Source organism: Mycteria americana, chromosome 4 (genome assembly GCF_035582795.1).
Source record: "Mycteria americana isolate JAX WOST 10 ecotype Jacksonville Zoo and Gardens chromosome 4, USCA_MyAme_1.0, whole genome shotgun sequence".
In the NCBI taxonomy this organism is placed as follows: Eukaryota; Metazoa; Chordata; class Aves; order Ciconiiformes; family Ciconiidae; genus Mycteria; species Mycteria americana.
In genome coordinates this window covers 77,815,567-77,838,292 of record NC_134368.1, presented here as the reverse complement: position 1 = coordinate 77,838,292, position 22,726 = coordinate 77,815,567, and the positions used below count along the sequence as shown (strand labels likewise).

Here is a 22,726-nt window from a genome sequence, read left to right as displayed (position 1 = left end):
GACAAGAGTTAAACAGTTATGTTTAACATGTGCAGGGTGGAGAAGGGTTCATCTCATCTGTGTTGGGTTGATGCTATTCTACTAAAGAAAAGAGTAATATGAAGATACTCATAGGGAGAGTATTTATGGTTATGCCATGGCTTGTGAACTGAACAGCTGAACTGACTGGCTTAGATTCAAAACTGACCACAGGAAGCCTAGTTCTTTTGCTTTTCCCAGGTACGTAGGTCCTGTAATTCTCCCCACTGAAAAAGCTGAGATCCTGTGGAGAGTGTTCTGGGATTCGGGTCCCGTGGTAGAGCTGTGTTTCTCTGACCCTTGTCATTCCTAAAATCTGGACAATTTCTAAAATCTGAGTAAGGAAGGGGAAAGAAGGCTCTTTCCCAGTGGCTCTGAGGTTAGTTGGCTGGTACTTTCTAGCCCCAGCTTCTGTCATGTTTGTCTTCCTTCATTAATAATTTTTGCTATTGCTTGTAGAGCTCCTTTGCAAGCAACACGAGACTGACTTTTTGAATTTCAGAAGTGACCCAAATATGTTTAGCAGCAGCAGGAACGGAGATCCCATTCTTTATTTTCATCTACTGCTTGCTAGCAAGCAATAAAATTGCTTGAGCCATCTCTCTAAAACAGTCCCCTGTGCTAGAGTCTGCAACCTTTCTTTTTTGGGCAACAGATGCAAAAATAATGTACACCCTTGTCTTTCCAGCCTTGAAACTTTCACTTGGCTCCTTGTTCACTAGGAGACTGACATTTAACTACTGCCGAGGCTTTTAAAGCCCAACTGTCAAATTTCAGATTTCCTGTCACACCCCTAAGACATTTTATGTAGAATATAGGTTAAGCCTGATGTGAGATGCATCTTCATTAGCTTTTTTTTTTTAAATCCAAGCGTGAGCTAGGAGTAAACTGTGGCAGTATACGAGGAAAAAAAGTAAGCGCAACCATCATCAGATGAGTGAGATATATGGGAATGCATTAGTTTGCATGTTGTAATTAAGGTGAATGTTTATGTTAGGCTCCAATACACCTTCCCAGTGGACAGGCAGAGTTTGCGTGTAGTTTTGTACGATCAAGTAGCCCAGTCCTTCTCTCTAGGAGTCACTCACTGTATGTAGACTAGTACTGGGTGTCCCTGTTTTGCACCAGTGGTAGGCTAATTGTATTATGGTGGTAGCTAGGAAATATATGGAAAAAGGTAGAATTGTGTTTAGGGAAGGGAAGAACAATGTTTTACTAGTCAGCGGTATTTTATACTAACTCTGTTGTAGGGCGACAATCCTGAGGTTATGGAAGATTCAAAACGGAGGTAGGCCACCTTTCTGCAAGTTGATATAATCAATTTGTTTAACATCAGAATTTGTTGCTCATGGTTTATTCTAAGAATCTTAAAACCTTGGTAAATTCTCTTGTTATTTATTAACTGTCATGTTTTAAAGTATGTATTATCTTATTAGAATTTGCAGGTACTGTTAGTTCTGTTCTAACTTGCTGCCTCTTCAAAGCATTCACTGTGTGAAAGCTTATATGCAATAGTAATTTTAGAAAAAAAAAATCTAAAACTGAAGACAACAAGGTGGTTCTCTAAATTTTTTGTTGTTGTTCCTGTAGCAACTGTTTAACAAACTACCTCCACTTTTGTTGTTTAGTGTATGCTTGAAACATGGTGCCACTCCATGAACAAATTAATCTGAAGATAATTAGAAGTTTACCACAAGCAAAAGTAAAATGTAGTCTTTCAATAAGTAAACATATTGCTTCATATGTAACCAACGTGATTGGAAAGCGATTTGAAGACAGTGCTGCTTAGGAAGAAAGCGATTGAGAATGTTTTTAAACTGGTGGTGCTTCTGTCATCTGATACAGCAGTGTAAAGAATGGGGCATTTTGCCCTAAAGGACAATAGGAAAAGGGGCCAATTTAAGCACCTCGGATAAAGAGTTTTGGATTTTCACTCTTTGAAAAACAAAAAAAGGCAAACAAAAATCTAAACACACACACCCAAAGCCCCAGGCATTCATTTCCCAGATTTTCCATTCTAGTTTAAATAACAAACATTTTACAAAAAAAATTGGTTAGCCTTGTTTTAAGAATTATCGTGATGAAAAAGTCTGTATTTAGTTAGGTGGGAGTTCAGCAGTCAGTATCCTTGAAAATACTGCTAGTGAATGTGCGGTAAAGATGTAACCTGTTGTTTCTTTCTGTCATACTTGTTTTGTGTTGCTGTAGTACAATGGTGATCAATCTTTGGACTGATGTTTCTTGTGCCAGTCTATATATTGTCTTTCGCTAGGGAAGAAAAGCAAACCAACCAACCAGCCCAGGACAGCCTGTGGGCAGTTTCTTCTTATCACACTGTGCTTAAATAGCTGCATACTAATAGAAATTTCTGTTTACCACAATGTAAAAGCAATAATGTAAACTGTGATGTCTGTGTAATGGAAAGAGATGTTTACAATGGTAGCAAATAAAGAATGAGTTATTCCAAAATATTGTCAAAATTAGTGTGTTATGGCCTGCTAGAAAACCTAACAATTTCCCGTTGGCCATGCTCTCAGTTCACGCACGTGCATTGTGATATTAGAGAAAGCTTTATCCTATCTTTTTTTGGGGGTGTGTGTGATTTTTTTCCTCCAAGAACTTGTTTAGAGGTCTCTATGGTTCTTGCACTGGGCTTGAGTTTGCACCTTTCCTTATAGCGCTGTGGCACAAACTTGAAATGGTAAGCAGCGGAACATCTGACTGTGGAAGCTGAACTGGAAAACACAGCAACAGCCAGAACAAATGCTAGCTGGCTCACATATATTTTCTAGTTTTTAAATTATCATCCAAGATATGTACCTTAAACACCAGAAGAAAGGAAGAAGATTTAAATCTGTGCGATCCATACAGAAAGTGTTTGTTTTTAACTCTCAGCATTAGTCTGATACCATAGAAAAACACGCTTACGTGCAAGTCCACTTGAAATCTTACATCTGTGGTAACAGGAAATTGTGCAATGGGAAAGTCCAAGCTCAACACCCATTATGAATTAGGGTGTAGTAATGGCCTTTAACGCTCCCTCACTCCCCTGACTTTTGCCAACCTGTTACTCCCAACTGAAGTCTTGGCTACGGTGTATCGCACAGGCCAACGGCGTTGGTGGGAGGTGAGAGGAAAGGCTTCCTGCTTTGCTAGCCGAGGGGCTTCTCCAGCCCTCGTCTCGCTGTGTTCTACACCTGGCCTCAAAGGGGGTGGCATCCCTTTTCTCAAATTCTTTTGGTCCATACCACAGAAAGCAGACCTCACTTCCTTGATACATAGCATATACGAAAAGCACAGGGGGTTGGAAGGAGGCAGAGAGCAGTAGTTTTGCTGAGTTTCTTCAGCTAGAGCACTACATTGCTCTCTACCTGATGGACCAGAATTTTGATTATGGAATGTAAGAGACTATTACACAGGTAGGCTGCTGTGCTCTGCTGCAGGTGATAGAGATTTATTACTGCTTTATTTCAGTCGCTCTTGAAATCCTCACTTTAAAAGAATCTCTGTTTTAAGCTTTAAAAACCAACAAAACCCAAACCAAACCTAACCAAAACCCAAGGATTTTGTTTGAAGGACCTAGAAGTTAACTCTTGGAGTTAACTTGAAGTGCAAGCAAGAACAACATTTTTGTTCAGGAGAGCAAAACTCCAGGACCAAAACAGAGTTGGAGAAGAACTCTGGAGAACTTTGCTGGAGAAAGAAAGAGAAACCCTTATTGGTTTTCATGTCTTTTTTTTAACCAAGAAAATATTTTTACCTCTGTATCTTCCACCATGCCTTCATCTCCATACAAGCTATGTTAAACAATTCACTCTGGTTTTCAGTTCCATTTGTATTTCTCAGGTAGCCTTTGTTTCTACTCCTGAATTTTGGAGACCAAACACTTCTATTAACATACCAAAGTGCCACGCCGTAAGAACTACAAGATCTCAGCTGTAGCAATTTCATTTCTTCAGAAGCATAGAACAGGCCCTGCACTACAGAAACATCCCACTCCTCCAAAGCCCACACGTCAAGTTGGTCAGTTATGCAAATACCAGTTATTTTAGAAAATGGGATGAGGAAGCAGCTATTCAGGAAATTTACATAGAGATATTGAGTACCGCAGAAAAGAGAAGAACCAGAGTTAAATTCTCTTCTGATGGGACATGCTTTGAGACGCTATCTGCCACCGCTTCTTGAGAGCATCTTGCACTGCAGGTAAGACTAACTTCCTGTATTTCATCCCTTCTATTCCCAGCACTGAAACTCTCTCACGACGATGCTGCTGACACCAGCACGTATCACACATTTACATTATTAGCCATATTCCAATGTAACGTTCACTGCTGCGGTTTTGTTCTAATTATTTGCTGTCAGGCTAATTTATATTTTCACGATTGAATAAATCAACATTTTAAATGAGCATTAAAAGTCACAATTGCTGCTTGAAAGACATAACATTTGACTCAAGACTATCTTCTAGCAGAAAGAAATAGAAATAGCATAGAAGAAACGTTTTCTTCCAGCCAGAGGATAAGGCTCAGTAGTAGACGTGACTGGTTCACTTTCATTCTTGCTCTAATGTTACACCTCGGTCTGTATCTAAACTGGTGAGCTCTAGTCACGGTCCAGCCGTCTCCCACAGCATCAGCTGTTGACACCAGGGTCCGAAGGAAGGCCCCAGGTGCTGGAACCTCATGCTCTAGCTAAGCAAAAGGCCGGGGTACTAAGGCACGCTCCGCTATAGGCTGAGCTAACCTACCAACCCCTACGCTATTCCCCATTATTGTCTCATTTTTTTCCAGAAGTTTTAGTCTAAGCTTGACTATTCCGTTTTTCTTACAAAAATAGATACAACAGCATCAAGTATTTTTTACAGTGAATATTTAATTTCTGATAAAAGGGATCTTCTAGCTACAGCGTACCTCATTCTTAACTGAATTACCAAGAACTGGAACAGACAAGAGATTATGGTTAAGTCACTCACAGGGATGCCAGAAGTTTGGAGAGTAACAGCATGGGAACTCGTCAACATGGATACAACCCAAATTGGCGGAGACGTGGCAAGCCGTGCTCCCTACCTGCAATATGCTGGCACAGCCACAGGTGCCATCTCCGACCTATTGCTTTTCCATTTAGGCAGGTTGTAGGCTTACAGTGCTTATGCACCAGCTTCGTTTTGTACTCCAAGTATCCTGATGGAATTCAAACTCTTCCCGACAGTTTCTTGTTGGTTTCTATATCACACCTACTGTTGAGAGACCCAATTACCACAGTTTCAAAATGCTGCTGCAAGATTAATAATGAAGACCCTGTGACAGGAGGGATCCAGCAGCTTGGAGAGTACCCAGCTGAGGAACCAGACCCGGCTACACGGCTTTCCAAGCAGAAGCACCATCTCTTTGCTTGACCAACTGCATTATGGCTATTCCCTTTCTCTCCCACAGCCCCCTTACATACCACACCATATGTACCATACCAGCTTCTGCCATCTTAATATATGACACAACACCTGACATATGACATCTACTGTAACAGAAGCTACTACAACAGAAGCTTGCTGTGCAAGAATCCTAAAGGTGCTTTTCTCTTTACAACAGTTTTGATGTCAAATTTTCAGTAGGTTTAATACAACACATACCAAGCTTTCCGTCTGCTTGCCCAAAACTCGTGTAACGCAAACCTTTACAAGTCTCAAACACAACGCCTAGAATTCAGGAGCTGCAAGATGCTACAATGAAGGAAATAAGTACCACTGAACTTTCATACGCTATCAGCATCTGAATAAATTGGAAGACAGATTAGAAGAAAACTTCAGAGAAGAATGTTTCTTTGTGGCTTTTTTTAATAAAGAAAGCCCTATAAAATAACCTCCCACTCCTCCATCATCTGCTGTCTGTCTCTTAGCAGGCAGGCAGCACCTAGTTGCCATCAGGCTCCTACCAAGCTAGAAAAGCAGCACATGTCAGTGTCCAGTCACAGATTTCAGCTCTGAAGAGGAGAAAGATGATCTCCCCCCCCCCCCCGCCCCAGCTGTGAGACTAACAGCCCTAACTAAACTCTACAGCTCACGGATTAAAGAGACCCTATCTCAAAGCATACAAAGCACACGACACAGGCACTTCTAAAGCCACACCGACTTGCATAGCATACCTACACATACAGATAAGACTTTAAAAACATTCACTCACGTTTTCTCGAAGGTTTCACATCGCTGTATGCTGGTCAGTTGAACTCTTCTGTAGCTTTCCTCTCAGCAACTCCCACCCAACTACTAAAGAACAGATCACAGCAGATCTTGTCATCAAATAGCCAACTGCCAGGTGGCCATTTGGTGTGGCCCTCATCAGGTGAGCAGCCTCACCCCAAAAAATCTGGAGAAAATCAGCTCACCTGGCTGCTACCTATAGCAAAGGCATTCTTAAAGATGACCTGGCTTACACTTAGGAGCTTTGTTGACGTGATCAGGAAGGTAAGGAAGGCTACTGGAGCAAAATGAAAAGAAGTTGCCTTGTAAAATGGCTCCTCTTAACCAGAGATCCACTTGTGGATGCCTCTTCTTGTCACAGGAGTTGTAACAGCAAAATAATTTTCATGATAGGTTGTACCCCCAGCCCTGTGGGTGGGGTGTGCCGCAAAGCTGGCAAGCCCTTTTAAGATAAACAAATGTTTTTCTTCTGTGGTCTGTGCATCTCTAGGCATGCGTGGAAGATTGCTGATAAGCTTAAATTCACTTTACCATGACAGACACCTAAAAGAGAAATATTTTAGGGATCTGCAAACTTAAAAAGGTCAACACTCCGCTTAAGGGTGTTAACCCTCAGTGCTGAAGACTTTTGCAATAGCTTACTCAGCTGCCGGGCATTACAATAAAGAACCCTGCTCTGGCCTTGGCATCTTAAGTTAAAACAAAGTCATATTCTTCAAAATAGTGATTACAGCTTCCAATGAATAGCATTATTTGATACACATGTAAACCAATCTGCATAGTCTCATATGCAGAAAGACTATATTGCTTTTTCATACTGTTATATGTAGTCTACATATGGCTAAATTACAAAGGAGAGAACTCTACTCCCAACAAAAGAAAAAAAGTCAACAGTAAACTGACTGAGACATGGGATATATGAGCAGTGCTCAGAAATTAACAGCCATGTTTTGCAAATTAACTTTATATACACACAAATAGATGGTAAGTTTCAAAAATATAATTCCCTGAATAGAGCACATCCACGTCTGTTCTGCCACTGCCATGGTTTTGAGGCTGACATCTCAGCTTACCAGTACTCTGTAAAAAACATTCTAATATTTAAAGCCTTAAAAGCATGCCTAGTGAGTTACAGCAAAGCATAGGTGAGTCATAAAATATCTGGGGGTCTTAAAAAGTAGTAACAACTGTTGTCACCAAATGTGAGCATAGCAGGGAAAACTGTTTAATGAAATTGGGTAGCGTGAGAGAAGCTTGCATGGGTTGCTTGTTGCAGATGGAATTAAACACATTCAAGTGTTAAACAAAACCAGGCATGGAAACAACAAATGTTTTTTTCCAAAACCTGGTGTTGAAGATCCGAAGTCATTTGTCTGTGTAATAAAATACAATCACCTACTTTTCCCTCTAGCATGACTTTAATAGTTAAAAATCAAATCTGTGCAGAGTGTACTTTATTTGTTCACATTACCTATTTGTGGTTAAAAACCACTTCATCTGACAGTTTAAAAGCATTCTTTTAAAACAAAAGAATTAAACATAGCTTCTGCTAAAAAATCTGCAAGTTACATGGATGCAATATACAGGAATATAAAAAAAAATCAACAGTATTATACAGAAAATATTCTCAAAACAGCAAATAAAGATTAGGCATGTAGGCATGATCCTGAACTGAACAAATATGAATTAAAAAACAGCTAACAAAATAAAAAAAAAAATCCTGAATATCTGTATAAAAGAAGCAAGGATTCAAAGTGCAGGTGCTCCAGTTTTCATTTTAACATATTATTCAGTAAGTTAATACAGGATACTATTCATTTTATATAAAGTGACAGTGTTCTCAATAAGACTTAAACATTCAGTTACATTATCTCGCAGATTTTTTTCATTACTGCTACTTTACACTGTTGTAAATGAAGACTTATGCAATACAGGTTTTTATTTTCTTAATCTAACAAGGATATAATAGGTTGGTGGTAAAGGTTAGTTTTAAGAGCTAAGCTATATATGCTGCAGATCCAGCCTTAGAAGTATATATATATATTTTTTTAACTTTTAAAAACAGCTTTCAATTTTTAAAAAGGGACTCTACCAATCTGTTCTGGCACCTGCATAACACTGTCTTTGGAGACACCAGCAAAGCTTCCAAGTCCACTGGTTAGGAACACAGCTCCAGGCAGGGTCACGCCGGAGATCTTCCCTTGGTGGCCGCAGCTGGGAAAGGGCTTTCTCTCTGCTGGGTTTGGTGCAGCCAGAGGCCGCTGAACCCAGGGGAAGGCAAATGGGCTCTGCCTTCTGTCGGAGCAGAAATCATCACGTGTAACCACACTTGCCTGATGTGCCAGCTAGGCTTGGGATGGACTTCACTTTTATTTGAGCGTACCAGTCTCAGGCAGAGGAAGTTAGGAGCCAGGCAGGTGTCACTGAAGTGATCTTTCATATATTCAAAAAACATAAAATTGAAGCATACGTTAAAAACCATTATCCTCTTTGAAAAAAAAGTTATATGAAATAAAATTATCCTTCAGGGATGTTGCCTGGAACTTAATTTCACCTGAGGTCCTATTCAGGTTGACAGTGTCCCTTTACATTTTAGGTACTTCCTGTTTTGTTCATTTTTTTTTCCCGAGAATCAGATCTCTATATATGTCTATTTTAAAAATGCACATAAATATCAGCATTAAGTTTACATTTAGAAATTAAGAACTAATCTTTACCATTTTATATTGACAGCAAGGTTAATAATACACACACTTCACTGACAACTTATTTTTTTTCTGTATTTTGAATAAAATTTGCATTTGTGTAACGTTTCCCACAAAAAGAGTGATTATACTTCAAGATAGTTAAGTTTGCACCCCAACATTTTCACATTAGTGAAAACAATCATGTTTTGAAAATACCAGGGCCTGTGCCAGGTACTAATAAATACAGGATAAAAAAAAATAAATAAAAAACCCGACTGCCTTTTATCCCGACATAGTAGAGATTTCATAGTCAATGGCCGAGGTTATTGGTTTACCCATCATCCTTATGTTTTTAGCATTAGTAATCCTAGCCATCATGGACACAGGCTTGTCAAAGTACCTAACCAGCGCTGGCTCAGTCAAAAGGGAGGCTAAAAATTGTTCAAAGGTAATGGCCCAGTCTCTGTCAATGCTAGTGCTTCTACGAAGAGAAGTGGTGTGGTTGCTCCGTACCAAAACGGTGTCTTCACCGATGTCCTCGCAGTGCAGCTTTTCTTCTTCATGCGAACCTGCACTTAGTACTGAGTAGGAGGACATCGAACTATCATCTTTTGTATCGTCATCGGAAATGAGCATGGAAGAACAGGCTCCATTGTCCCTGGGAGAAGAGTCTTCGAGCTTAATATCTTCCATCTGCATGCCCAGGGTGCTGTCGGTGCAAACGGCCTCCTCATCGTTGGTGACGAGGCTGCTTTGGAATGGCTTGTGCTGTTCGAGGGGGTACTGCTGGTGCTCCTTCTTCTGGAACAGCTCGCTCTGAACAGTTTTGCTGCAATTGTTACTGCTGCTGTCTGTCTCTTTTGTGGGCTGCACACTGAAGAGCTTACCAACCTCACCTATCTCCAAAAGCAAGCTTGTCACAGCAGCAGTAGCATGGTACAGATCTTGTTCATTGGGGTCTTCACTGAACATATTGTACATTGTCTTGCACAGTTCAATGAACTGTCCCTAAACACAGAGGGAGGAAACATGAGAGAGCAGGAAGCAAAACAGATTGAGATCTACTAAATCAGTTTAAAAAGTCTGGAATGGAGGTACAACACAATAGTTTATGTGATTAAACTGAAATTGGAAATGATCTAGGTGCAGTCTAGAAAGCATTTTCTACAGCTGGGCAGCCAGACGTGTTGCCTCTGTCTGAGCTATTCAGAATAAACTGTTGGATGTTTCTTCCAACATATGACAAATTTATTTCTCTGCAGCCACAGGAGGGCAACAGAGGGTGAGCAGTGAGACACTTAGCGTTCATTCTGGTGGATTTTCTTGTAGGAATAACGTGAAGTATAACTAGGGGTCTGATAAAACTAATAAGAAGTAATGAAAAATGAAATAAGATACCTGCAGTACTCTTTTAATTGACAGTGGTAACTTAGTTGGATGCGAGCCTTTTGGAATTCAAAACTCACGAATTAAATAGGAAGATTTGCTTAGGGCTACCTTAAGTAAGAAGCATTGTTCTACAGGGAATATACCTTCCCTGTATGGTGTGGAGGAAACAGCTGTCCCAATGGGTCTCCTCCTCCTTAGCAGCTATGGATCCATGGGGAATGAGACTGACACTATAAATTACAAAACATAAAATGCTTCTTTCAGGTAATGTGTATCGGACATTATGAGCTAGCTGGTGATATTCAGTGTCATATCACCCTTTGTCTAGAGATCAAACTAATATGTTATCATTCCTATATGTGTGTATCTCATTTTTAGGATGTTTTGGGAGCTGAATGGCAGTTACAGTATGTTGAAAACAACTAACTTCTGTAATCAGCTGACTGCTGCTCTGGTAAAAAAGTATCTGCCTCAAAATAAAACCTTTATTCAGTGTTAATGTATTGAATATTTATAGGTATGTGAAGAAAGTTTAAAGTTAATGAAAAATAAGTAAGTGTCAGCAGAAGTACCTGATTCAGTTTGGGCAAGTCCTTTGTGTTTTTTGCTTTGGATTTATTCTCTTGGCTCCACATTCTCAGATAATTTCGATTCTCTTGTGAGCTCTTCTTACCTATTGTCAAAAAATTACCCAAAGATGCAGGAAAAGTCCATGAAGAAACCTTAAATTAATACTTTTTTTTTCCAATTTCAAATGGAGCATCTTTACAAGAAATGAAAGATGTAATTCAAATGGAGACACCCTACATACCTTTGTCTGTTTTCAGACTCACTGTAACAAACCCATCGTCTACTCCTTGTTTGTTCCTGCCGTCTAGGCCAACAACTAGGAAGGAGGGGGTGGGGGGAGAGAGAGATCAGTGTGGTATTAGATACATACATACTTTTCACGTGTGCAGTGCAAAATAAAGAAAATGTTTACACTGCAGAAAATGCAGAGTAAAAAGGATAGGACTAAATGATGATTTTTGCTTATTCTTAAATCTGTTGACAAATTCCATATAGTCAGTAATACAAATACTAAGACAGGGACCATCTTAGGCTTTGTTTGTGTAGTACAATGATTAGCCTCTGTTACCACAACACAAACAGCTCCTAGCACAATATATGTTTGGTGATTATATTAGTGCATCTTCTTTTGTCTATCAGGACTTAAAATTGCCATCTCTAGTCTATTAATTCTTATCTGTGTTTTCAAACCACCTTCCTTCCCCCTGTAATCTAAAGGATGGGCAATATTTTTCTTGAATCAGAGAGAAACTTAACATCAAGTATCTCAAGAAAGAGAATGCCATTTAAGACAACAGCAATGGGACCCAGGTTCTCATTAGGGCACAAAAAGATTTCAAACTGCTGAACTACAATTTGATATATCTTTTGGCTTCAGTTTTTTTAGAATATTTTAAGGTCTGATCCAAATATATCTTGATAGCCAATATATTTATTTGTGTTCTCCACCAAGGCATATATGCTGCACTTATCACAAAATTACTTCTATTGTAACGCACTGATGACGTTATTCTGAGAGTACTTCTGCAATGCACAATCCAGGGGAGTTCTCAGTGTACACATGCCTGCACCTCTAAAGATATCAAAATATATACGAAGACTACATACTTCTTTTTACAGAGAATACTTCACTTACAAAGTTTAATCCAATAAAAAAGTAGCTTCCTAAAAAGACATGCAGTTTGAAATGCATTACGTCATCTTTTCATGCCTGAGACAAAGATGCCTACCGTGTGTACATTCTGGTGTGATGTCTTCAAAAAAGTACTGAGTAGCTTCAAAAGCAGAGTCTGGCTCTTCTTGCTCAGGGGATGGATCTAAGCAATACAATAAAATTCTTTCATTAAAAATTCCACTCTTTCATTAAAAATTAGAATGTATTTCTATTGATACATTTAGAATGTCGGTTTCTAGAAGTAAAAATGTGAGGATGTGATGGGTTAGGAATCATCTCTTTACAGCTCACAGGAGATGAACAGCTGGACCTGTGCTGTCTCCTCCCCGATATCCAATACGGTCTGACTAACAAGTAGCTGTTTGCCTTCAGAGGCTGGCTTGCCCATCTTCCCATGTCTACTTCCATTACTTTCCTCTGTGCAGCTCAGTGTATCCTAAGCAGGGTATGAACCCTTTCCTAGCTGGAAACAGTCCTTCATGATTTGGTATGAGCTTACCAGTCCCCGAATACCAAGCAATCAGGGACACAGGTTCAAAGCACATGAAGGTGAAGGTCCTCTCAAAGCTTTTAGGTTATCTTTACCAGAGGATGTAAATGTGCACAAGAACTATAACTACCCACACAGTTGCAACATACTTAAATCGCAGATTCAGTGAGGACAGCAATAGGTTCTTTATGGCACACGTGTGACAAGCCAGAGAGAATATAGTTCCAGGACATCATTTTCTTCAGGGGCAAAACTGTTTTGAGATGTTTCCAACCCCTCTCCACCCTAAACTGCCTTCCTCACTTAGCTGAGTCCAATAGTTTGTACAGCTCCCTGGAAAACACATCTATGAAATGATCTGGAGCTTCCCTCTGCAAACAGTTGTATCAGCCCAGAGGGGAAACCAAGAAGAAAGCCTAAGGACAGAAACGTGTAGCCAGGGCGTGCAGGAACATTTTAAGCTAGTTTCACTGTTAAATAAAGTGCATTATGGTAACAAATGCTGAAGAACATTGTATTTGTTATGCATGGGGGAAGTCACCAACCCCAGCTAAACAGGCAAGAGACACATATAAACGGCCTGTTTGTGGCCAGAGCAATAGAGGGCTGCATGGGTGCTTTCAGACTTTTGAAATCCATGTCTGGTTATGGTAGACGCTCTTTTATTTTACTGCTGCATAAACAGCTACAATAATTCCCACAAATTAATTTTTAATTGGGAAAGCTAGTCATAAACAACTCTGCTCCAAATTTCTGTTCTCAATAAGACGACAGCTATTTTATCATCATCTACTTACCAGGCAAAACATGCATTTTATACAGTAGCTTCAGCTTCTCTGTAAGATCTCCATGGCATGCTGCACCTAAACAGCATTATATACAGTATGTTAATACTCAGCATTCAATGCCATTCTATTTATTATTGCTACAATATTTTGTTTTAGAAGCTGCTGCATTTACTCTGGAAAGCACTGTACTCCTTTTACAGCCTGAGATCATAAGGCAATCACTTGACGTCTAAGATCATACGATCTGCAGTAGAAATAGCAAGAGAACACAGACCACCTTACCCTGAGTTTTATACTTCAACCTTGGGTCCTTCATTAACTGTCTATTTTGTAACGCTCAAAAATAATCTGTGATCATCACATTAACACTCAGAAAGGCCTCCAGCTGAAAATTAAGATGACCTTTTTGTGTGGACTTCAAACTTTCTGATCTGAGGATCCAATAACAACATCACATGATTTTGAACAGTAAGATATTTACCAAAAAAAGAGAGAGAAATCCAAGTAAACAGCATTTATCACAGCTTAGCCGCGGGCTAAACTGATGTTCAGGCAATACTTTCTAGTCATTTACCCACCTCAACCCCTATTCCTTTCTGGTCTACAGTACAATTAGCTGTATGAAATCCAAGCGGTCTATTGTAGCCCCTCCTTCCAATTAATTAAATGAATTTTAGTTAAAGTACTGAAATAACCAATAATCAGACTTCTTAATAAATCTTACTTGCTGTGACATGTAATTTATAAACAAATGAATTAACCTTCATTAATTAGGTTAAGCAGAGATTATTTTACCTTACAGGCTACCATGTCAACTTACCTCTGCTATACAAACTACAAAGTGTGGTTTGGCAAATGCTAACCATCACAGTCTACTGTAAAGCTTAAGACTACAGTAAAGACAGATGTTAGGCCAAAGAGTTAAGTACATCTACATTAGCCATTTTGCTTTCAACCTGGTCCTTTTTAAGCACAAAACCTCCTTATGTTCCTATCTGGTGTACCGCACTGTACAGATAATGCTTTCTCTTCTGGTGAAACTACGTCTTAGGTTATGCACCCAGGTACCACGCGAAGTGCCCCACTGCTAAAGGTGACATGAAATAACCAAAGCACAGAAGGGGCTGCAGTTCTGCGGCCTCCAGCAACGGCTAGGGATGCATTCACCAAAACAGGATTCAGGGCACAGGGTATCTGGTGACACATGTAGGCTTGTTCCTCTCCCTGTCCCCAGATGCAAAGAGAACTGAAAAAGCTCAACTGCTACTGCTTCTTGCCTGAGATGAACCTCTGTATGCTTCCTAATGCCAGGCCCTTTTTCCCCTCAAAATGTACGTGAATGAAGACAACCCAATGTGGGACAAGTCTACCAAAGATGTTATCTGGGCTCTCTCAGAGACAACCCTCTGGGTCTCCCCTGGGAGAGGTCACAAATTTTTACAGAAGGAAGAACAGCCTACTGGCAATTTTCAGGAACTGCCTGACAGTTAGCTGCAGTGGGCTACCCAAGATCTGAGGACTGATGCTGTATTAAGCAATAATAAAAAAAAATAGGCTACATTCATAAAGACAACAGAAGAGGAACGGACCTCTGGTAGGAGGAACGTTCCTCTGGAATGGCCCTATTATGGAGAGTTAGGGGAGACCTTTGTCTCAGCTCAGGCCACCATTTTGACCTGCACGCTGCATTACAGGAATAATTTCACAGGAGAGCCTGGAGAACTCAGTGGCCTCCTGCATGGCCCCTGCATCCCTGAACAGCAAAGCAGATGACCCTGCTAAGGGCCTGTGAACAGCACTGGGGAGGTGGTAAGACTATTCTTAGTCCCAACCAGAAATACTTCCTTCCTGGCACTCTGGAGTCACAAGTCTTAAAACCTTCAACTTTCAACAAGTCTTGTCTTTTTGTAGTATGAGTCCCAGACAATGCATTGCCAGTTTTTATCCAAAAGTTTTAAGTTTACTTTGCGGTGAAAGAAGAAACTGTGCTTAGAAGAAAGCATGACTACACCCTTTGAATATTTCTACCCGAAACAGCAACAGAAAGGTAACAGAAAGCTGTTACCTTCACACTGCAACCAATGTCCTCACCCATTGCTCTTACCTCTTGCAGGGCTTGACCACCACACCCCTTTTCACGGCATGACTAGGAACAACCTTCACTGAGCCCCCTTTCTGACTATTCTCCTTCTGTCAACACTGCGCAGGTGTCAAGTCTTTCCTGGGCATAATGTCATATGTGCACAGTTTTGCCCCTGTCTTCTTTGAGGCCATTAACAAAGTAATTAAACAGGTTAGAACTTTATTCTGTTAATATAAAACTTAGTGACAACATAAAAGTGTTGGCTTCAGTTGCCCTTCTCTTGAACACAGGTGGAGGGGTGCGGAGTGTTTGTACAGCATTTAGCTCCTTGAAAGGAGTAGAGGAGTGGTGAAGTTAACACTCTGCTTTCTGAACATCCTCCTGCAACTTGTGCTTGGAGAAAAACTGTTTGTATTTTTTTTTTAATATATACACTCAGGTACTCCTTGAGAGACACACTTTTCATGGTGCTGACTTTTGCACAAGGCTGTGGCGAGTGCTGCAGTCACCAGCAGTCACTGGAGAGGTGGAAGAGCTGCTTGCTCTGAGAAGGGAGTACTGAAAAAACATGATGGGAGGCAGGGGGCTACTTTGAGTCTGTGTGGAAATCTCTCTAGCTTACTGGGATCCTGAGTCAACAACTGACATGCTATAATCCAGTGTGGTATGGGGGTGCAGGTGAGCTTCTTCACGGGTGAATAGCCCAAACAGCTCATAACCAAGGCTGACAACCGCTTCAGAGCAGCACAACTCCTAGAGCAAACTAAGAAAGATCACTCCTTTATTGCAACTGCAGTAACATGACACAGAGTAAGTGTACAGAAGAATATGCCAGGTTGTTCCATCTTTGCTCAGCTGAGGCCCTAGAGGCACCTGAAGTAGGAGGTTCTTGAGCTATTTGCTACAGGGGCTATGAAAAGGAAATGGAGATTCCCAGTTGCAATTACAGCGCTCTCCTATCCCAAGGATTTCATGCTGACACAGAAGAAAGGGCCATGAGCCCATGCTGGGACACACAGCACCCCTTTTTACCTCCTCTTCATGGAGCTCCTAGAAGGAGTCAGTGGCATCAAAGAGAGGCTTCAAGGGAACAAATCCTTACGGCTACATGGAATAAGGCCTTTGAAAGAGAGAGCTGTGAAACAGAAATGCTTCAGGTGCCATGGCTGCTTGAGCTGTCAACAAGCACCCTCTGAGATGGGCCAAGCCTAAGAAGTACTTGAATAGGATGCTTCCTTTAGGAAAGACAGACTTGAGTAACCGGTGTCAGAGTCCAATACTGCTGTTTGGACACAGTAAGAAGAGAGAGGATGGTGCCCACAGGTCACCTCCAGAATGCCCACCCTCTGAACATGCTCTCTGGGACAGCCACAAGGAAAAGGCGACAGTCCCCTGTTGAACAGATGCATCTTGCTCCAACAGAAGATACTCCTCATTTAGGAGATTTTCTTAGCCAAGGCGTATCGGGTTGGTGAGGCAGACTGAAGCAGCTGTTGTTTGTGGAATTTTCAAAAGTCCTGGGGCATGGTGAAATATGCTCAGACAAATCCCATGTTGTTTTTGTTGACTGTGTTGTCTTCGTTACCATTCATGTGTGTCCTGGTTTCAGCTGAGATAGAGTTAATTTTCTTTATAGTGGCTGGTATGGGGCTACGTTTTGGATTTGTGCTGAAAACAGTGTTGATAATACAGAGATGTTTTAGTTCTTGCTGCACTGGTCAAGGACTTTGCAGCTTCCCATGCTCTGCCAGGTGCACAAGAAGTTGGGAGGGGACACAGCCATGACAGTTGATCCAAACTGGCCAAGGGCTATTCCATACCATATGGCGTCATGCTCAGTATAGAAACTGGGGGAAGACGGGGGAAGGGGGGGACGTTCGGAGTGATGGCGTTTGTCTTCCCAAGTAACCATTACACATGATGGAGCCCCACGTTCCTGGAGATGGCTGAACACCTGCCTGCCCACAGGAAGTAGTGAATTAATTCCTTGTTTTGCTTTGCTTGCACGCATGGCCTTTGCTTTAGCCATTAAACTGTCTTTATCTCAACCCACAAGTTTTCTCCTTTTACTCTTCTGATTCTCTCCCCCATCCCAACGGGGGGGGGGGGGGGGGGGGGGGGAGTGAGTGAGTGGCTGTGTGGGGCTTAGTTGTCAGCTGGGGCTAAACCACAACAATGTGCTTCTTAAACAAAAAAGGGGTTGGGGGGGTTGACTTAAAAAAAAAAAAAATGTTCAAGCTATGCCACATTGGGCTTTGTTTCTGAAAAAAATGTGGTTTTGCAGAACGAGCAGTTTTGACTGTTCAACCCATTGAAGATTTTAGTTCAGTCACGTTAGCTTATAGCCACATTTGTGCATTTTACATTCATTTCTGTTCACAGTGCTCAACGCTGTTCCTTGTTCTTATTACTCAATATTGGTTCTAAAAAAAATGCTGTCTCAACTAATAACTGGTTGATTGTTATTAACGGCATCCTGTAAGCAGCAAGAGTAGTTAATCCATGGGTCACATCTCAAAAGGCCATTAAGTGTTACCTGGCAAACAGTCCCTCAAATACAATTCAGAACTGCATCATAGGAAGCACTGGGGTTTTGGGTGGTGTGAAGGGGAGGTGCGCAATCAGTTTACTGTCAGATAGCTATTTTGCACCTGTGAGAGAACAGGTGTTACCATTGCTGTATAGAGGTTTTAATGCAAGGCTGCATTTGGAGCCCTAATGCTTAAAAATACTGTTACAAAGAGTTGCTGAAAGTCAGATTGGGAAACCTTTTTTCTCTCAAAAAGGATCAAAATGTAAAGCTGAAGGAAATGTCAGGTTGCCATGAAATAACATGATAGATGGTGAGATGTTGGTCACTTACAGGGAGTAATTCCTGCTACATCCAAAAAAGGTGTGGCCAGCTCCTGCCTCATCTTTGCTTCTTCATGATAATCCTGGGGCTTGCACATTCTCTTTGTTGCAATGTTGACTTTCATGTCTTGAAATCTTGCTTCTTCAAGACTTGCATGGGCCATCACCTCCATTAACGACATTTAACCTCCCTATCTGACCCGTACCTCCACTTTCTCCTTTTCAGGTGACTTCCATCCTGCTCTCTCTCTCAGTCTGCAGTCCTGGTTATTGATTTCAGAAGTAATATAGGTAGTACCTCTCACTGCATATACTGTGAGGTATGATACCTTGCCCTCACACAGGGACACATGTATGTGAAGTGTCAGCAGACTTCAACAGAAGCACTTTTATTCAAGAGCGAGCAAAACTAGCATCCTCACTCTATCCTTCCCCTGCCCCTTATATGTGCACATAAATTTCTCAAAAGTCTTCTTCCTGAACAACCAAGGGAGCAAATGCTGCCTCTCTCCCCTTTCCAGAGCTGGAAACACTGACAAAAGGTCTAAATTCCCAACTTTCAGGGGAAGTTTAAGGAGCAGATAACAAAGTGCAGTGTCACTGAGAGAGGAATACTACAGAACATACAAAAGACTTTGCCAAAGGAGATACTTTGATTAGAAGTAATCACACCATTAAACACACAAGTCGCAGGTCATTTTTGTGTTGAGAGTTAGTCATCAGGGAAATCCTCAGACCCTAATGAACATGTAGTTCACGTGTGGTCCTTCTCCCAGTGTGATCCACTGGCTAATGTAGATGCACCTACTGAGACCAGCCTAAACCCCAGTGGGAACCACTGTCACAGGCATGACAAAATGAACTGAACGGTAGCATGAACAGCTCTTAAAACAAAGGTGACTTATGCAAATTGGCATACATCAAACTCAAACTCATTATCTGATAGCTAATATAACATCTGTGTTTCTGAAGGACTGGATCCCCAGTCCTAGAAACAAACCATTTTGGTCAGATTATTTTGAGAGTGCTGTGAATTCTCCTTACTTAGCCCAGAGACGAATTCACGGAAGTTGATGAGCAAGTCTCCATTTTCATCAAGAAGCCTGAATAAGCGCGCAGCTAATACATCTGAATGAGTTCCACATGCCCAAGGAAACAGGAGAGCGAACATCCCCTTGAACTGCTCAAAGTCAATACGATACTGCTCCAGATAAGGAAGGCTGGGATCATGCCGGTCAATAGCATTGCTGTTTCCTCCCCAGTAGCAGCTAGTCAGATGTTCTGCCTGAATAGAAGGCAAATGCTGTGAGATTGTCATCACCTCTGTAAACAACTCATCGCAATCGATGTTAAAAAAAAAAATCCAAACAACTCATATACACACATTCTTAAAACAACACAAGACTAGCAGATGTATTTCCATCTACCTAGCCCTTGGCACTTCTGCAAGAGGTTTCTCCTCTAACCAGCACAAAAAGATACCCCTCTACAAAAAAAAGAAGATAAAGCAAAACTTTTTCTGCCTCCCAGGCGGATGTAACCTGGAATACCTGTTTTGAACAGAGCCATAAGCAGCTGTGACTTGCATATATACACAGGCTTGTTGTGCTTAGTCACTGCCTTCAACCTCACCACACAGTCAAGTCAGAAAGGGGACTCTCATAAAATCTTTAATTTCAGAGCATATGAAAATAGCTGTTTATTTGAAATATTTTTTGTTGAACTGCATAGTATCAAAAATACTCTATAAAGTAGCACTAGCACTAGTGCACTAGCACTGCACAGTAGCACTAGCACTAGTGATCAGCCGGGGTTGGACTGTCTCACTTGGTCTCACTGATTCCATTGGAAGACTGAAAGAAGCCACTGCAGGATTTGGGCAACTGTAAGACCTGACATTATAGATGGGAAATTGAATGGAAAGAAATTCTTCATGGTATACCAAAAAATCTGTGTTATAACTAAACAGAGGAAGAAAGTATCTTGTTTTAAGACACTGTGCATGAAGGTGAAGCTCAAGCATTTTAACTGCTCACCTTTAAATTTGTGGATCTAATGGTATTCCTGTACAATCAACTTACAAAGACACATCACTTTGTGACACTAAATTTCCATATAATACAGTATACATCAAAGCATTAACAATGACAAAAGTCAGCTATTGTGATATGGAAGTATTAACTGTCTGAGATAATAGAATAAAGGTATTTCTGTGCTGATTTCCAAAACTTGGGTCAGGTAGAGAGTAAGTTTCTAAAGACTGATCAAAAGCCTCTATTTATTCACTTTTTCATTATAATAGTTTTCATCAGTATATTCATTTTTTCTGTGGACAAATAATTTAGTGAATTACGTATTTCCTGAGCTTTTAACAACTGGTTGGGGTTTTTTTTGTATATTCAACAATACAGCAGCTAATTCAAGTTTGTATTAAGCTACCTTATAGTAATTAACTCACAGACTCAACCTGGTCTTTAGAAGAGACACAGTCCCATATCAAAAATAAAAGTTTGCATTTCCTGCAGGCACATGATCTTATCTTCACTTAGCTTTACCTTGAAAAGAGCATACAGTTCCTCCAGCTCATCAATAGTAAAAGACGTCTCTGTCACAATAGTTCGCACCTTTCGAAACATAACATTAACAGTTACAGATTTGAAATCCATGTCTCATTGAAAAGCTAATTTAAATTTCAGAAACTGACTGTCCTTAATCTTTGCAAGGAACATTATTTCAGTACTTACCACATTGCGCTTTGTAGTATCTTCAAGGGTTTGGATAACTTTCAGCCTTTGTTTGAATCTCATTTGTTCAATTAAATCTGCTCGGATACTTCCAAATTTCTTAAAAGAGAAAAAAAAGTACAGGACAGTCTATGTATTAATATTTGGAATACTTAGCTTGCCTTTAATGTATTTCAGAAATTAATTTAATTATGCAATATACCACAAATGGTATATTTAAAAAAAATTGCTGTTAAGGCATTTTTCTAACACATGACAAAGTTACGAAGACTTTAGGAATGTATCACTAGATTTTATTTTTCCCAATAACCTATTTTCATTTAATTTGTCAGGTCTTTATCAAGTTACAACTCCTCACATTTCAAACCATAATCTTTAGAAATTAGAAATTTCTTGCTTGGCAAATCTCTAGGAATAGATTGTTTCACAACTCCTCCTGCAGGGTTTTATTTCAACTTGTCCTGGAATATCTCTTAATTGCTACAGAGAGAAAAGATATTTAGACTAACTGGATCTCTAATGGCTGAGACAGTACAGCAGTCCTTACATTCATGAGGATCTGACACGAAGCATCAAGAATGCAACTTCCATTAGGAAGAAGATTCTCTAAAGTGCCGAAGTCTTATTTTCATTTTTTTGCCACAACACACATAACGGTCTCAGGGAGCTCCTGCATATACTGCAGAAGCATCCTAGGGGAAAACCTATTAGGAATAATATTCCGTGTTTTTTTATTTAGAGAAATGCCTAATCCCTAAGATTTCTTTTTGTGAACTATAAGTAGAAGTTTTTTGCCATCAAGAAAACACTTGTAACATACTTAGAAATGCACAGATGACCAGCAGGAACAATAATGCTAGACATCAAGTATGCCACATGTAAAACTAAAAGCGGGTGGCAAGATATGCTTTCATACAGGATGGATTTATATTTCTAGTGCAAGTGCATCTACATAAGATCATCATAATTTGCTAGCACATTCTTGTGTGATCTAATTAACGCTAAAGCTGCATTTATTTGTAAAGCTGTGCACCTTTGTCATGTACCTGGGGAGTAAAAAGATGTTACATGTACTTGAAGTGTTTTGCGGATAAAGAAGTCTTTTGAAAAAATGGAATCTAGATAAACATCCATGAATATCAAGCATCACAGAGGTCACAAAACCTTGAAAACAGAGGTCTTTTGTGGCTCTGAGGCCACATCTATTCCAGTAATCAGGGCTTATTCTCTGGTCTGCAAGCCAAATGAGATGGTCTGTTCACATCCATACAACTAAAACTCATGTAAGCCTACAGAAAAGGAAGGTTGCATGCAATTACCTTCTGGGAATGGTCCCTTGCCCATGTTAACTTTCAAACCATACAAGGAATTGTTGGAAGCGTGTCACTTATTCTAGGTCAAAACTGTATCAAACCTTTCAACAGCATAGATCTTTGAGTGTCAGTTGTTTAGTTAAAATGGCCAAGATCCAGATACTAGTATAGATGTAGCTTCAGTGTTTAAGGCCTATTTTTCTTCCAAATTAACACACACATCAAAGGAGTTAAGCACATAACAGCTCTTAATATCTGAGTCTAAACTCCATTGACAGCTAGTGAGCTACACACCAGCTTTTAAAGCTGTAGTGATTACACATTATTTCAGTCACTTCTATTGTAATTATGATAACACCAGGCTCTATTACTTCTGAATTAATTGCAAAATTGAATGAAAAGATAACAGATTTCTTACTAAAAA

At 40.3% G+C, this 22,726-nt stretch overlaps 1 protein-coding gene across 2 annotated transcripts in view; it reads right to left on the bottom strand.

Moving 5' to 3' along the window:
• Positions 1-7,648: 7,648 nt before the first annotated feature.
• Positions 7,649-22,726, bottom strand: part of TBC1D9 (TBC1 domain family member 9) — a 55,517-nt gene continuing 40,439 nt past the window's right edge. For both annotated transcript variants that reach the window (XM_075501024.1, XM_075501025.1), the window contains exons 14-21: positions 20,990-21,088; positions 20,801-20,869; positions 19,290-19,530; positions 13,319-13,384; positions 12,087-12,173; positions 11,099-11,173; positions 10,860-10,960; positions 7,649-9,906 (exon numbers count right to left, since the gene is read on the bottom strand). In XM_075501024.1, coding sequence (XP_075357139.1) covers positions 9,181-9,906; positions 10,860-10,960; positions 11,099-11,173; positions 12,087-12,173; positions 13,319-13,384; positions 19,290-19,530; positions 20,801-20,869; positions 20,990-21,088 — 1,464 coding nt within the window. In that variant the 3' untranslated portion in view covers positions 7,649-9,180. The remainder of the gene's footprint in view (positions 9,907-10,859; positions 10,961-11,098; positions 11,174-12,086; positions 12,174-13,318; positions 13,385-19,289; positions 19,531-20,800; positions 20,870-20,989; positions 21,089-22,726) is intronic.